This window comes from Cebus imitator, unplaced genomic scaffold (genome assembly GCF_001604975.1).
Source record: "Cebus imitator isolate Cc_AM_T3 unplaced genomic scaffold, Cebus_imitator-1.0 Scaffold356, whole genome shotgun sequence".
Classification (NCBI taxonomy): Eukaryota; Metazoa; Chordata; class Mammalia; order Primates; family Cebidae; genus Cebus; species Cebus imitator.
The window spans coordinates 556,358-569,303 of NW_016107671.1; the positions used below are offsets into that span (position 1 = coordinate 556,358).

General features: G+C 51.3%; 2 protein-coding genes across 7 annotated transcripts in view; one reads left to right on the top strand and one right to left on the bottom strand.

Moving 5' to 3' along the window:
- The window catches only part of MAP4K1 (mitogen-activated protein kinase kinase kinase kinase 1), a 25,598-nt gene extending 15,579 nt beyond the window's left edge, over positions 1-10,019 (top strand). Inside the window, exons 20-31 of one of the 2 annotated variants that reach the window (XM_017506579.2) lie at positions 246-330; positions 1,199-1,275; positions 1,368-1,428; positions 2,803-2,911; positions 3,014-3,072; positions 3,268-3,371; positions 4,469-4,643; positions 4,965-5,027; positions 5,239-5,328; positions 5,413-5,483; positions 6,420-6,475; positions 9,843-10,019. In XM_017506579.2, the coding sequence (XP_017362068.1) occupies positions 246-330; positions 1,199-1,275; positions 1,368-1,428; positions 2,803-2,911; positions 3,014-3,072; positions 3,268-3,371; positions 4,469-4,643; positions 4,965-5,027; positions 5,239-5,328; positions 5,413-5,483; positions 6,420-6,475; positions 9,843-9,912 (1,020 nt within the window). In that variant the 3' untranslated portion in view covers positions 9,913-10,019. The remainder of the gene's footprint in view (positions 1-245; positions 331-1,198; positions 1,276-1,367; positions 1,429-2,802; positions 2,912-3,013; positions 3,073-3,267; positions 3,372-4,468; positions 4,644-4,964; positions 5,028-5,238; positions 5,329-5,412; positions 5,484-6,419; positions 6,476-9,842) is intronic. The other variant, XM_017506581.2, reaches the window with a different exon arrangement.
- A 77-nt stretch (positions 10,020-10,096) lies between these two features.
- Positions 10,097-12,946, bottom strand: part of RYR1 (ryanodine receptor 1) — a 151,636-nt gene continuing 148,786 nt past the window's right edge. For all 5 annotated transcript variants that reach the window (XM_037730736.1, XM_037730734.1, XM_037730735.1 and 2 more), the window contains 5 exons: positions 12,505-12,661; positions 11,690-11,754; positions 11,501-11,601; positions 11,110-11,161; positions 10,097-10,336 (listed from right to left, as the gene is read on the bottom strand). In XM_037730736.1, the coding sequence (XP_037586664.1) occupies positions 10,241-10,336; positions 11,110-11,161; positions 11,501-11,601; positions 11,690-11,754; positions 12,505-12,661 (471 nt within the window). In that variant the 3' untranslated portion in view covers positions 10,097-10,240. The remainder of the gene's footprint in view (positions 10,337-11,109; positions 11,162-11,500; positions 11,602-11,689; positions 11,755-12,504; positions 12,662-12,946) is intronic.

Genomic DNA, 12,946 nt, shown 5'->3' on the forward strand with positions numbered 1-12,946 from the left:
AAAAAAAAAAAAAAAGCTGATGATTTAGAATAGTGTTAGAAAAACTAAAAAAAAGAAAATAAACTGAAAAGAAAACTCAATATATGAAAATGTATATTACAGAGGTAGATTACGGGAAATTACACCAAGGTAAGAGGTAGGATTTGAACCCTGACACTCTTGCTCCAGAGTCTTAACCACTGTTCCTTCCTGTTCTTTGCTCTCTTTGCTGGATCTGCTGCCGGGCTCTGCCACTGCCTGCCCAGGGATGCGCCCTTCTGGTAAAGTTATTCAATGGCTGTCCTCTCCGGATCCACAGCACAGCCACCTGGACACACCCCTCCACTAAGGGTGGGCATTCGGGAGGGTCAAGGAGATCCTGCAGGGAATGGGGGAGCAAAAGCAGGGATGGGGAGGAGCCTAAACAAGACACAAAGGCAGGGAGGGGGAGGAGCTTAATGGGGACCGGGCGTGGCCAGGCTGAAACAGAGGCGGAGCTTGTTACACTCAGGATTTGGTGATCAAAGATGCATAGAGGGCAGCCAGGTGCAGTGGCTCACGCCTGTAGTCCCAGCACTTTGGGAGGCTGAGGGAGTGGATGACTTGAGGTCAGGAGTTCAAGACCAGCTTGACTAATATGGCGAAACCCTATATCTGCTAAAAATAAAAAAGATGGGCTGGCCAGGCGTGGTAGCTCATGCCTGTAATCCCAGCACTTTGGGAGGCCGAGGCAGGCAGATTACCTGAGGTCAGGAGTTCGAGACCAGCCTGACAAACATGGAGAAACCCTGTCTCTACTAAAAATACAAAATTAGCTGGCCATGGTGGTGCTTGCCTGTAATGCCAGCTACTTGGGTTGCTGAGGCAAGAGAATCACTTGAACCCGAGAGGCAGAGGTTTCGGTGAGCTGAGATCATACCATTGCACTCCAGTCTGGGCAACTAGAGTGAAACTCACTCCATCTCAAAAAAACAAATATAAAAATTAAAAAGAAAGAAACCACCAGAACATGGGTAGTCAAAGGGAGGAAGAATGAGGCTGGCTTGAGGGACTGTCCGCTCTGGGTTTGTTTGGGGAAACAGAGGCTGGAAGTATTGGTTTGGAGAAAGAGTAGAGGGTCAGAACTCGTGCCAGAGTGCCAGTGTTTAAGGTCAGACAGGTGGGGATCTGGGAGGCCCCAGGATCATGTCGGTCCCAGCGTCCTTGTCTGTGCCTCCAGACCAGCACCTGCTCCTGGGGGCAGAGGAAGGCATCTTCATCCTGAATCGGAATGACCAGGAGGCCACGCTGGAGATGGTGAGGAACCATACCGGGCTAGGGCAAGGGCAGGGGCTGGAGTCAGGGGTTGCTGGGGTGTCACTAGAGCCGTGTCTCCCACTTCCCTGCAGCTCTTTTCTAGCCGGACTACGTGGGTGTACTCCATCAACAACGTTCTCATGTCTCTCTCAGGTCTGGCTGTGGGCAGTGGGTGAGATGGGGTCAGAGGTTAAGGGGTCAAGGGTTTGGAGGCTGGGAAGTAGCTAGGCACAGCTGAAAAAAAAACTTAGACTTCCTGGTCACAAAGTCCTAGGTTCAAATCCCACCCACTTTTTCACTGTGCTCCTCGAGACTCAGTTTCTCCATCTGTAAAATGGGGTTCACAGTAGTCCTCACCTCTCAAGTCAGTTTTGAGGTAGTGTCTACAATAAATTAGTCTTCTTTTTTTTTTTTTTTTTTTAGGCAGTCTTGCTCTGTTGCCCAGGCTGTATGGAGTGCAGTGGCACGATCTCGGCTCACTGCAACCTCTGTCTCCTGGGTTCAAGTGATTCTCATGCCTTGGCCTCTCAAGTAGCTGGGATTACAGGTGTGCACCACTACACCCAGCTATGTTTTGTATTTTTATTTTTAGTAGAGATGGGGTTTTGTCATGTTGGCCAGGCTGGTCTTGAACTCCTGACCTCAGGTGATCTACCTGCTTTGGCCTCCCAAAGTGCTGGGATTACAGGTGTGAGCCATCACACTTGGCCAAGGCTTCTTTTTTTTAAAGACACTGTTTGAATAATGATAAATTCTCTTGATTTTTCTTTTTTTTTTTTTTTTGAGACCAATGAGTCTCACTCTGTTGCCTAGGCTGGAGTGCAGTGGTATGGTCTTGGCTCACTGCAACCTCTACTTCCCAGGTTCAGGTGATTTTTGTGCCTTAGCCTCCCAAGTAGCTGGGACTACAGGTGTGAGCCATCACACTTGGCTTTTTGTTTTTTTGAGACAGAGTCTCGCTTTGTTGTCCAGGCTGGAGTTTAATGGTGCAATCTCAGCTCACTACAACCTCTGCCTACTGGGTTCAAGTAATTCTCCTGCCTCAGCCTCCTGAGTACCTGAGATTATAGGTGGCCGACACTGCGCCTGGCTAATTTTTGTATTTTTAGTAGAGACAGGGTATCACCATGTTAGTCAGACTGGTCTCAAATTCCTGACCTCAGGTGATCCGCCTGCCTCGGCTTCCCAAAGTGCTGGGATTACAGGTGTGAACCACCGCGCCCAGCCTTAAAACTTTATAACATGTGTAACTTCATCTGACTGGTTATATGTCCACAGTTTCTGATGTTGCTACAAACACGAGGATAGAGATCATATTCACCAGAGCCAAGCACAGCAGGCCTGGCCTGCAATGGGCCTTTAATCTATGTGGAGTGAGAAATGAATGAATGAATGAAAAACACTTGAAACTTGTAGGCTTGGGATTTTCAGACAAAGGGATGGGACCCAGGGAAGGGATGGAGGAAAGGAAGTGGTATATGGGATCCTATAACTGCCTGCTTCCCCCCACAAACACACACACTGCAGGAAAGACCCCCCACCTGTATTCTCATAGTATCCTGGGCCTACTAGAACGGAGAGAGACCAGAGCAGGAAACCCGATCGCTCACATTAGCCCCCACCGGCTACTGGCAAGGTACCAGCTCCCAATGAATGGCACCACAGAGCCTTATAATTCCCCCATTCCCACCCCTGCCTCCTGCTGTCCTACGCCGCTACACACCTACCTATTCTACAGGAAGAACATGGTTTCCACCAAGATCCAGGACACCAAAGGCTGCCGGGCTTGCTGTGTGGGTGAGAGAGCTTCACAGTGTGCAGAGTGGGCGGGGCTGGGCCAGAGGCGGTGCTTGGGCTGCATTCACCCAAGAAGGTTACAGAGTTTAGGTAGCGTGTCCAGAGCCCAGAAGATGGTGGTAGTGTGGGCCTTGTGGGAGGATGGCGAGGAGGGGAGAAGGCATTGAACCTGACCCATCCTTGTCCACGCCGCAGCGGAGGGTTCGAGCTCTGGGGGCCCGTTCCTGTGCGGGGCATTGGAGACGTCTGTTGTCCTGCTTCAGTGGTACCAGCCCATGAACAAATTCCTGCTCGTCCGGGTAAGGGGGCTTCGGAAGGTGCTGGGAACTCTGAAGAGCGAGTGGAAAGGGCCTTGCACCCTTTGCGCTTCTCTCGAGAGCTCCATGAAGTCCCACCTCCTTCGAGGCCCCGCCCACTGGCTGTCTGCGCTGGAGCCTCGCCCTTCTGTGGCCATCCTGATTTTTAAGCTCCGCCCCTGACACCTGGGCCTAATTATTCCTCAGGCTCAATGCTGCCACTCCCTGGGTCTCCTAGGAGAGCCCATTTAGGGCCTGTCCCTTTGAGTCTCTAAGCAGGTTTTGCTATCCTTGGGGCCCTGCCCGTCTGTTGCCAAGGTGGTACGCCACCCCATGGAAGCCACACCCACTCGGAGGCCACCCCCCGCTTCCACGGACGCACCAGGCCTCACCCTCACCGACATTTTTTTTTTTTGAGACGGAGTTTCGCTCTTATTACCCAGGCTGGAGTGCGATGGCACCATCTCGGCTCACCGCAACCTCCGCCTCCCGGGTTCAAGCGATTCTCCATCCTCAGCTTCCTGAGTAGCTGGGGTTACAAGCGCGTGGCACCATACGCCTGTATTTTTAGTAGGGATAGGGTTTCTCTATGTTGGTCAGGCTGGTCTTGATTTCCCGACCTCAGGTGATAAGCCCGCCTCTGCCGCCCAAAGTGCTGGGATTACCGGCCTCTTTTTTGAGAGGGAGTCTAGCTTTGTCGCCGCAAAGGCTGGAGTGCAGTTGCTTGATCTTGTCTCACTGCAACCTCCACCTCCTGGATTCAAGCGATTCTCATGTTTCAGCCTCCGGAGTAGTGGGATTACAGGCGTGTGCCACCACACCCAGCTAATTTTTTGGCATTTTTAGTAGAGACGAGGTTTCACCCTGTTGGCCAGGCTGGTCTCGAACTCCTGACCTCAGGAGACCCGCCCGCCTCGGCCTCCCAAAGTGCTGGGATTATAGGCGTAAGCCATCACGCCTGGCACCCCATGACATTTCTAGATCGCATCCTCCAAGACTTAGGGCTTTGGTTCGGAAGTCCCTGGCCAGCTCCAAGCTACGCCCCCTGAGGCCCGGTCCTGAGTCACCCCCGAGCCCGCCCCTCCCTGTGCGGCCCGCAGCAGGTGCTGTTCCCACTGCCGACGCCTCTGTCCGTGTTCGCGCTGCTGACCGGGCCAGGTTCTGAGCTGCCCTCTGTGTGCATCGGCGTGAGCCCCGGGCGGTCGGGGAAGTCGGTGCTCTTCCACACCGTGCGCTTTGGCGCGCTCTCCTGCTGGCTGGGCGAGATGAGCACCAGTGAGTGGGGCGAAGTCTCGCTGAGGGCGAGGCTGCTGGGGGCGGAGCTTACAAGTCCGGAGGGGCGGGGCTGGAGGCGGGGCTTCACTTGGCCTGAGGCACCACCGAACTGAGAAAGGGCTGGAAGGGCGGGGAAGGGATAATGGCAGGTTTTAGTTAATTGGAGAGATTGATGATGGGGTGGGATCGGGATGGTAGGCGGGGTTTAGCCTACTTGCTTGGGAATTGAGGCAGTGGCTAAAGCAGAGGTACTGGCCTTGTGGGGGTGGTGGGGAAAGGGGAACGGGGTGGGGTCAGTCCTTAATGCACACCCCTAAACAGAGCACAAGGGACCAGTGCAGGTGACCCAGGTAGAGGAGGATATGGTGATGGTGTTGATGGATGGTAAGAACCCTCCTCTCTCCCCTCCCTCCCCAGCCCTCCAGCTGAGGTCCATAGATCTCTGCCTCCGAACTTGTACTTCTCACAACCCCCTGAGCCCCTCTCAGCCTTGTCCCTGTCCCACATAGATTTCAAACTATTTATGGATCGGTCCTTTAGTGACTCTCTAAGCCTTGCTCACAGTTCTTAAAACCCTCTCTCTACCCCCTTCCAGGCTCTCTGAAGCTAGTGACCCCGGACGGGGTCGCAGTCCGGGGACTTCGCACACCTGAGATCCCCATGACAGAAGCCGTGGAGGCCGTGGGTCTGTGCAGGGACGGGACAGCCCAGGATCAGGGGTGGGTGCTCAAGTGATCCCCAAGGGTAACGGGCATTGCTTTCTCCTCAGCTATGGTTGGAGGTCAGCTTCAGGCCTTCTGGAAGCATGGAGTGCAGGTGTGGGCTCTAGGCTCGGATCAGGTAAGCCCCTCCATCCAAACCCTGCACCCTGTCACCCAGCCTCAGTCATCACATTCATCAGATGGGCTCCAAGAACTCCTGAGTTAGAGTGTGAAGTCCTGGGGGGGAAGCATCTTCCCATTTCAGTTCAGACAGATCCCCTTCTTTGCCCCAGGATTTAAAAAAAAGTATATATAAATATATTAAATATATGTACATATTAATATAAAATATATATGTGTATATGTATATTTTATTTATTTATTTATTTATTTATTTATTTATTTTGAGACAGAGTCTTGCTCTATCACCAGGCTGGAGTGCAGTGGCGCAATCCCGGCTCACTGCAGCTTCCATTTTCCTGTTTCAAGCAATTCTCCTGCCTCAGCCTCCCGAGTAGCTGGGATTATAGTCACGCACTACCACGCCCGGCTAATTTTTTGTATTTTTAGTAGAGACGGGGTTTCGCCATGTTGGCCAGGATGGTCTTGATCTCTTGACCTCGTGATCTGCCCGCCTCAGCCTCCTAAAGTGCTGGGATTACAGGCATGAGCCACTGTGCCTGGCATATGTATATTTTTGAGACAGTCTCACTCTGTCGCCCAGGCTGGAGTGCAGTGGCACGATCTCGGCTCACTGCAACCTCTGCATCTCATTGCAACTTCTGCCTCCTGGGTCCAAGCGATTCTTGTGCCTCAGCCTCCCAGGTAGCTGGGATTATAGGTACCCACCACCACACCTGACTAATTTTAGTATTTTTAGTAGAGACGGGGTTTCACCATATTGGCCAGGCTGGTCTCGAACTCCTGACCTTGTGATCCACTCGCCTCGACCTCCCAAAGTGCTGGGATTACAGGCATGAGCCACCGTGCCTGGCTCCTTGCTCTAAGGGTGCCATATTTGTGGGCACAGTGGAGATGTCTTCCAGGCACTGAGACGCACACTTTTTCTCCCTAGCTGCTACAGGAGCTGAGAGACCCTACCCTCACTTTTCGTCTGCTCGGCTCGCCCAGGTATGTTGTGGGGTGGCGGGGAGCAGAAGGACCTGGGAGGGGCTTCTGATGTGGAAGAGAGCATTCTGTGGTGACCCCAGCAAGGTATCTCTAGCCTGGACAGGGTGTCAACTGGTCACCCTGCCTCATTCCTGCCCCCTGGAGTCTATTCCCTGCACTGCAGCCAAGGGAGCATTTTCTTTTGTTTCTGACTGTGCTCCCAAGCTGGAGCTCAGTGGTGTGAACACGGCTCACTCTGTATCTGGAACTACAGCTATGTGCCACATGCCCAGCAGTTTGTTTGTTTAATTATTTGAGATGGAGTTTTGCTCTTGTTGCCCAGGCTACAAAAATTCCCTGCTGCTCCCAATGTAAATGCAGACTTGTAATGAGTGGGAGCCTTCAGCTGGCCCTTTGGGCATAAAAAAAAAAAAATTCAAAAATTAGCTGGGTGTGGTGGCACATGCCTATAATCCCAGCTAATTGGGAAGCTGAGGCATGAGAATCACTTGAATCTGGGGGTGATGGTTGCAGTAAGCCGAGATCACGCCACTGCACTCCAACCTGGGTGGCAGAGCGAGACTCTGTCTAAAAAAAAACAAAACAAATTTCACCAGTTGTCCTAGTGATGCCTCTGATAAAATACATATATTTTCTGGTCCAATATCATAGGTTGCATTTAGGAGTCGTGTTTCTTTATTATGTAGCCTGGAACAATTATTCAGACTTATTTTGTCTTTCATGAGCTTGTTTCAAGAGTAAAGGAAAGTTGTTTTCTAGAATGTTCCTTGACTGGTGTTTGAGGTTTCCAGGTTCTGCATTTGGGGCAGTAATACCGCAGGAAGATGTCTTTCTCAGCGCATCATTTCAGGAAGCACACGCGATATTAGTTTGTCTTGTTACTGGTGACATTAACTTTGATCATTTGGTTAAGGTAGAATCAGCCAGTTCTCTCCACTGTAAAGTTGTTTTTTTTCCCCTTTGTTTTTCTTTATTATTTTTAAGACAGGGTCTCTCTCTGTCACTCAGGCTGGAGTGCAGTGGTGCAATCATGGCTCACTGCTGCCTCGACCTCCTGGGCTCAATCAATCCCCCCACCTCAACCTCCCAGGTACTGGGACTACAGGCACAGACCACTATGCCTGGCTTATTTTTCTATTTTTTGTAGAGACAGGGTTTCGCCATGTTACTCAGCCTGGTCTGGAACTCCTGGACTCAGGTGATTCACCTGTGTAGGCCCCCTCAAGCACTGGGCTTATAGGCATAGGCTGCCGCACCCAGCCTCTGTTTTCATTGTAATAATATCTCTTGAGGGAGATTAAGACTATGTAAATAGTCTGTAAATATGCTATTTCTCATCAGATTTTTCACCCACTAGTTTTGTTGTTTTTTGTTTTTTCTTGTTGTTTTGAGACGGAGTCTCACTCTGTCAGCCCAGGCTGGAGTGCAGTGGTGTGATCTTGCCTCACTGCAACCTCTGCCTCCCAGTTTCAAGCAATTCTCCTGCCTCAGCCTCCTGAGTAGCTGGGATTGCAAGTGTGCGTCAGCACGCCCTGCTAATTTTTGTATTTTTAGTAGAGGCGGGGGTTTCACCATGTTGGCCAGGCTGGTCTCCAACTCCTGGCCTCAAGTGATCCTCACGCTTAGCCTCCCAAAGTGCTGGTATTACAGGTGTGATACCAGCCTGGCCTGCCCACTAGCTTTAGAATCAATTGATGATTTTTCCCTGAATCCATTATTGTTAGGTGGTTACTAACAATGAATGGTGATTTTCTGATTGTCTCTTTCCTTCTGCATGTGTTAGTTGGCATTCCACTCTAGAGAAGAGCTGTGTCTTCTCCATCCCTTCTTCCTTTATACCAGCATGGTCTCATGCATTTTTATTGTATTCTGTGGGTTATGGTCTAATGCTATCATTATTTATTTATTTATGAGATGGAGTCTGGCTCTGTCACCTGGGCTGGAGTGTAGTGGTGTGATCCTGGCTCACTGCAACTTCTGTTTTCTGATTTTAAGCAATTCTTCTGCCTCAGCCTCCCAAGTAGCTGGGACTATAGGCAGACACCACCACGCCTGGCTCATTTTTTTTTTTTTTTTTTTTGAGACAGAGTCTTGCTCTGTCACCAGGCTCGAGTACAGTGGCACGATCTTGGCTCATTGCAACCTCCATCTCCCGGATTCAAGCAATTCTCCTGCCTCAGCCTCCCAAGTAGCTGGGACTACAGGCGCGTGCCACCAAGCCCAGCTAATTTTTGTATTATTATTTTTTTTTTTAGTAGAGACGGGGTTTCACCATTTGGTCTTGAGCTCTTGACCTCGTGATCTGCCTGCCTCGGCTTCCCAAAGTGCTGGGATTACAGGCATGAGCCACCATGCCCGGCCCAATTTTTGTATTTTTTAGTACAGATGGGTTTCACCATGTTGGCCAGGCTGGTCTTGAACTCCTGACCTCAAATGATCCGCCTGCCTAGGCTTCCCAAAGTGCCGGGATTACAAGCATGAGCCACTGCGCCCAGCCTTGTCATTATTTATTTTGAGGCACAAATAGTCTCAGATTTAGCCAGTGGGAAGCACTTTAAGTAGCCCCTGTATCCTTTCGATATGCCAGAAGGGTCATTTTAAAATCTAAGTCTGATCGTGTCACTCTCTCCCTGCTTAAAATCCTCCCGTGGGCCGGCCGCGGTGACTCACGCCTGTAATCCCAGCACTTTGAGAGGCCGAGGAGGGCAGATCACAAGGTCAGGAGTTGGAGACCATCCTGCCTAATACGGTGAAACTCCATCTCCACTAAAAATACAAAAAATTAGCTGGGCATGGCGGCATATGCCTGTAATCCAAATTACTCGGGAGGCTGAGGCAGGAGAATCGCTTCAACCTGGGAGGCGGAAGTTGCAGTGAGCCGAGATTGTGCCACTGCACTCCAGCCTGGGTGATAGGAGACCCCGTCTTAAAAAAAGAAAAAAATCCTCCTGTGGCCTCAAGATAAAGACCCAATCCTGGCCACAGCTCACAAGGCATGACATCTCCAGCCACGTCCCAGCCTTCCTCCCGCCTCAAATGCTTTGCACAGGCTGTTCTCCCCTGTCCCCAAGTTCCCTCCTAATCCTCCTTCAGGCTGCACCATGCGTTCTCTGGGGCAGTCTGGGCTGATCTCCTGGGTTAGGTTTCCTTGCCACGCATGCCGTGCTATTTTGCCCTCATGTAATTCGCTGATTCATGTTGACCTCATTCTCTAGAATATGAGCTTCCCAAGGCCAGGGACCACATCTGCTCATTCACTCTATAGTTCAGCATGGGGCTGGGACAGTCTCTATAACTACTGTGTCAATGAATGAATCAATGAACATAGGAATGAATACATGAACTGACTTCTCCCTTCCTTCCACAGGCCTGTAGTGGTGGAGACACGCCCAGTGGATGATCCTACTGCTCCCAGCAACCTCTACATCCAGGAATGAGTCCCTAGGGGGGTGTTAGGAGTTAGTCCTTGCACCCCCCTCCCCCATAGGCACACCGGTGGTCATGGCATGTCCTCACCTCCCAATAAACGTGACTTTAGCCTCCCCTGTCATCTTGTTTTTCTTGGGGGAAACCATTTCTGGATGCCCACTTCTCCAAAATTTCAACAACCCAACACAATGATACTGGGGGCATAGCACAGATTTATTTTCTATTACCAGGTCACCTCTCCCCCAGCTGCCTTGGGGTAGAGGCTTGGGGACTAAGGGGCTTTCTGTGAGAGTAAGGCACTTGGGGTGGGGGTGGAGGGCCAGCTGGGAGGCTGTCTCAGCTAAGCTGGTCCTCGTACTGCTTTCGGAAACAATCACCAGCCGGGAAGAAATCCCAACATCTCTCTTGGTACATCTTCCAGACATAAGACTCCTAGGATTGGGGGATAGAGAGACTCCATTGGTCACATTTTCAAACCCTTGAGACCTTGAGAAAATATAACTATTTTGAGACAGCGTGTTGCCCTGTTGCCCAGACTGGAGTGCAGTGGGACAATCATAGCTGACTGCAGCCTCCTGGGCTCCAGCGATCCTCCGCCCCCATCTCCAGAGTAGCTGGGACTACAGGTGCACACTACCACCCCTGGGTAATTTTTTAATAGAGACAGGGTCTCGCCGTGTTGCCTAGGCTGTCTTGGACAGTCTTGGTCCGGTCTCAAGCAGTTTTCCCACTGTGGCCTCCCAAAGTGCTAGGATTACAGGTATGAGCCAGGACACCTCTTCAGAGCCCATTTTTTTGAGACAGAGTATCGCTCTGTTGCCCAGGCTGGAGTGCAGTGGTGTGATCTTGGCTCACTGCAACCTGGGCTCACTGCAACCTCTGCCTCCTGGGTTCAAGCGATTCTCCTACCTCAGCTTTCTGAGTAGCTGGGATTATAGGCATGCACCACCATGCCCTGCTAATTTTTGTATTTTTAGTAGAGACAGAATTTCACCATGTTGGCCAGGTTGGTCTTGAACGCCTGACCTCAACTGATCACCTGCTGTGGCCTCCCAAAGTGTTGGGATTACAGGCATGAGCCACTGTGCCCAGCCCCAGCCCTAACCCTTGATATTAATAGGAGCTTTTTACTGCCACCTGCTGACTGGCCTTATGTTAAAGGGCTCCATGTCCTGTCCATTGTCCTCCTATTAACACTGTCTTACCTGACCTGTGTGTTCTGTCTCGTCCTTGTTTATCAAATACATCAGGAAAAACCTGAGGGTGAGAGGACCACAGGAGAGAAGTCAGAACCACCCTTACCTTGTTTTATTTTATTTTTCATTTATAGTAGTGAAGATGTGTCGCCATGTTGCATAAGCTGGTCTCGAACTCCTGGCCTCAAGTAATCCTCCCGCCTTGGCCTCCCAAAGTGCTGGGGTGACAAACGTGAACCATTGTGGAGGGGGATAACCTTACCTTCTGATTGGCTGGCAGGGAATTGCCCACATGGACACTACACCTCCTTTTCCTAACTGGCCCAAGCTAGGTACCCCACCCCTGGCTATCAGCAGCCACGCCCCCACCCTCCTGATTGGCCAGTGTGTCCGTGCTTACATGTAATTGGCCAGGTTGTGCTCCTCCAGCGTGTGAGTCTCGAAGCCATGCGGTGTCGTATCAAAGTAGTCGCTGCCGATTCCGCAGATGAAGCACTTGGTCTGTAAGTGACAAGAGACGTGAGAGTGGAGGCCCACTTAATCCCCCAAATCCGGTAATCCCTCTGGGTCACCCCCAGACATGACCCACCTCCATATCCTCCTTCACTTGCTCTTGTTGGTCTCGGAGCTCACCAAAAGCGTCGATGATCAGACCTGAGGAGGCAGGACTCAAGTCAGTGCCTGACCTCTGACCTGGTTCAGACTCCTCCTTTCCCAGCTACCTACCTCCCGGCCTTGCCTTCCATCCCCCATCTCCCTAATCTCACCCCTAATTTTGATTCCTAAGAAGATTAATATTAGGCCTTTACTGGCCAGGCAGGTGGCTCACACCTGTAATCTCAGTACTTTGGGAGGCCAAGGGGGCAGATCATCTGAGATCAGGAGTTCAAGAGCAGTCTGGCCAACATGGTGAAACCCCGTCTCTACTTAAAAAAAAAAAAAAAAATAGCTGGGTGTGGTGGCACATGCCTGCAGTCCCAGCTACTCAAAAGGCTGAGGCAGGAGAATCACTTGAACCTGACAGGTGGAGGTTGCAGTTAGCCAAGATGGCACCACTGAACTCCAGCCTGGGTGACAGAGGAAGACTCCCTCTAAAAACAAAAAACAAAACAGACAAAAATATATATATATAATATGTCTCTATCTCAGGGCTTTATTAAGCACTGATATGAGCCAGAAACTGAGCACCTATGAATTGACTTAATCCTGATCACAACCTATGACGTTAGTACCACTGACATCCTCGCTTTGCAGATGGAGAAACAGCCCGGAGAGGCGACGTGCCCAGGGTCTCACGGTAGCCAGAGGTAGGGATGGGGTATAAATCCAGGCCAGCTGGATCCTAGGCCACACCCTCAGCCATGGAGCTGCCTCCAGGCCCTGAGTGCCCACCCCAGTACTGACCCTGGATGATGGCCAACAGGATGATGATGACGAAGAAGAAGAAGGTGATGTCGAAGACCACCCGGTAGAGCTCGTATTCGTCACCCGCGGGGTCCTCGATCTCATCCCCAATGCCTCCACCAGCCCGGACACCCACGTACATGTGAAACAGGTAACACTGAGGAAGGGAGCACACTGGTCATTCATTCATTCAACATTCACTGAGTACCAGCCAGAGCCCCGGGCGAGGCAGGGCTAAAGACACAGCAATGACTGAGACAGCCCTGGGCTCTGCCCTCGAAGGCCTCACATACATGGCATCAGACAGCTAACGACAGCCAGAAATGGTCAGGGCTGTGACAGAGAGGGCACTGGCAGGGGGGTGAGGGTTGGGTGGGGGGCACAGGCAGAGGGGTAAGGGCTGGGATGGGGAACACAGGTAGAGGGGTGATGGCTGAGATGG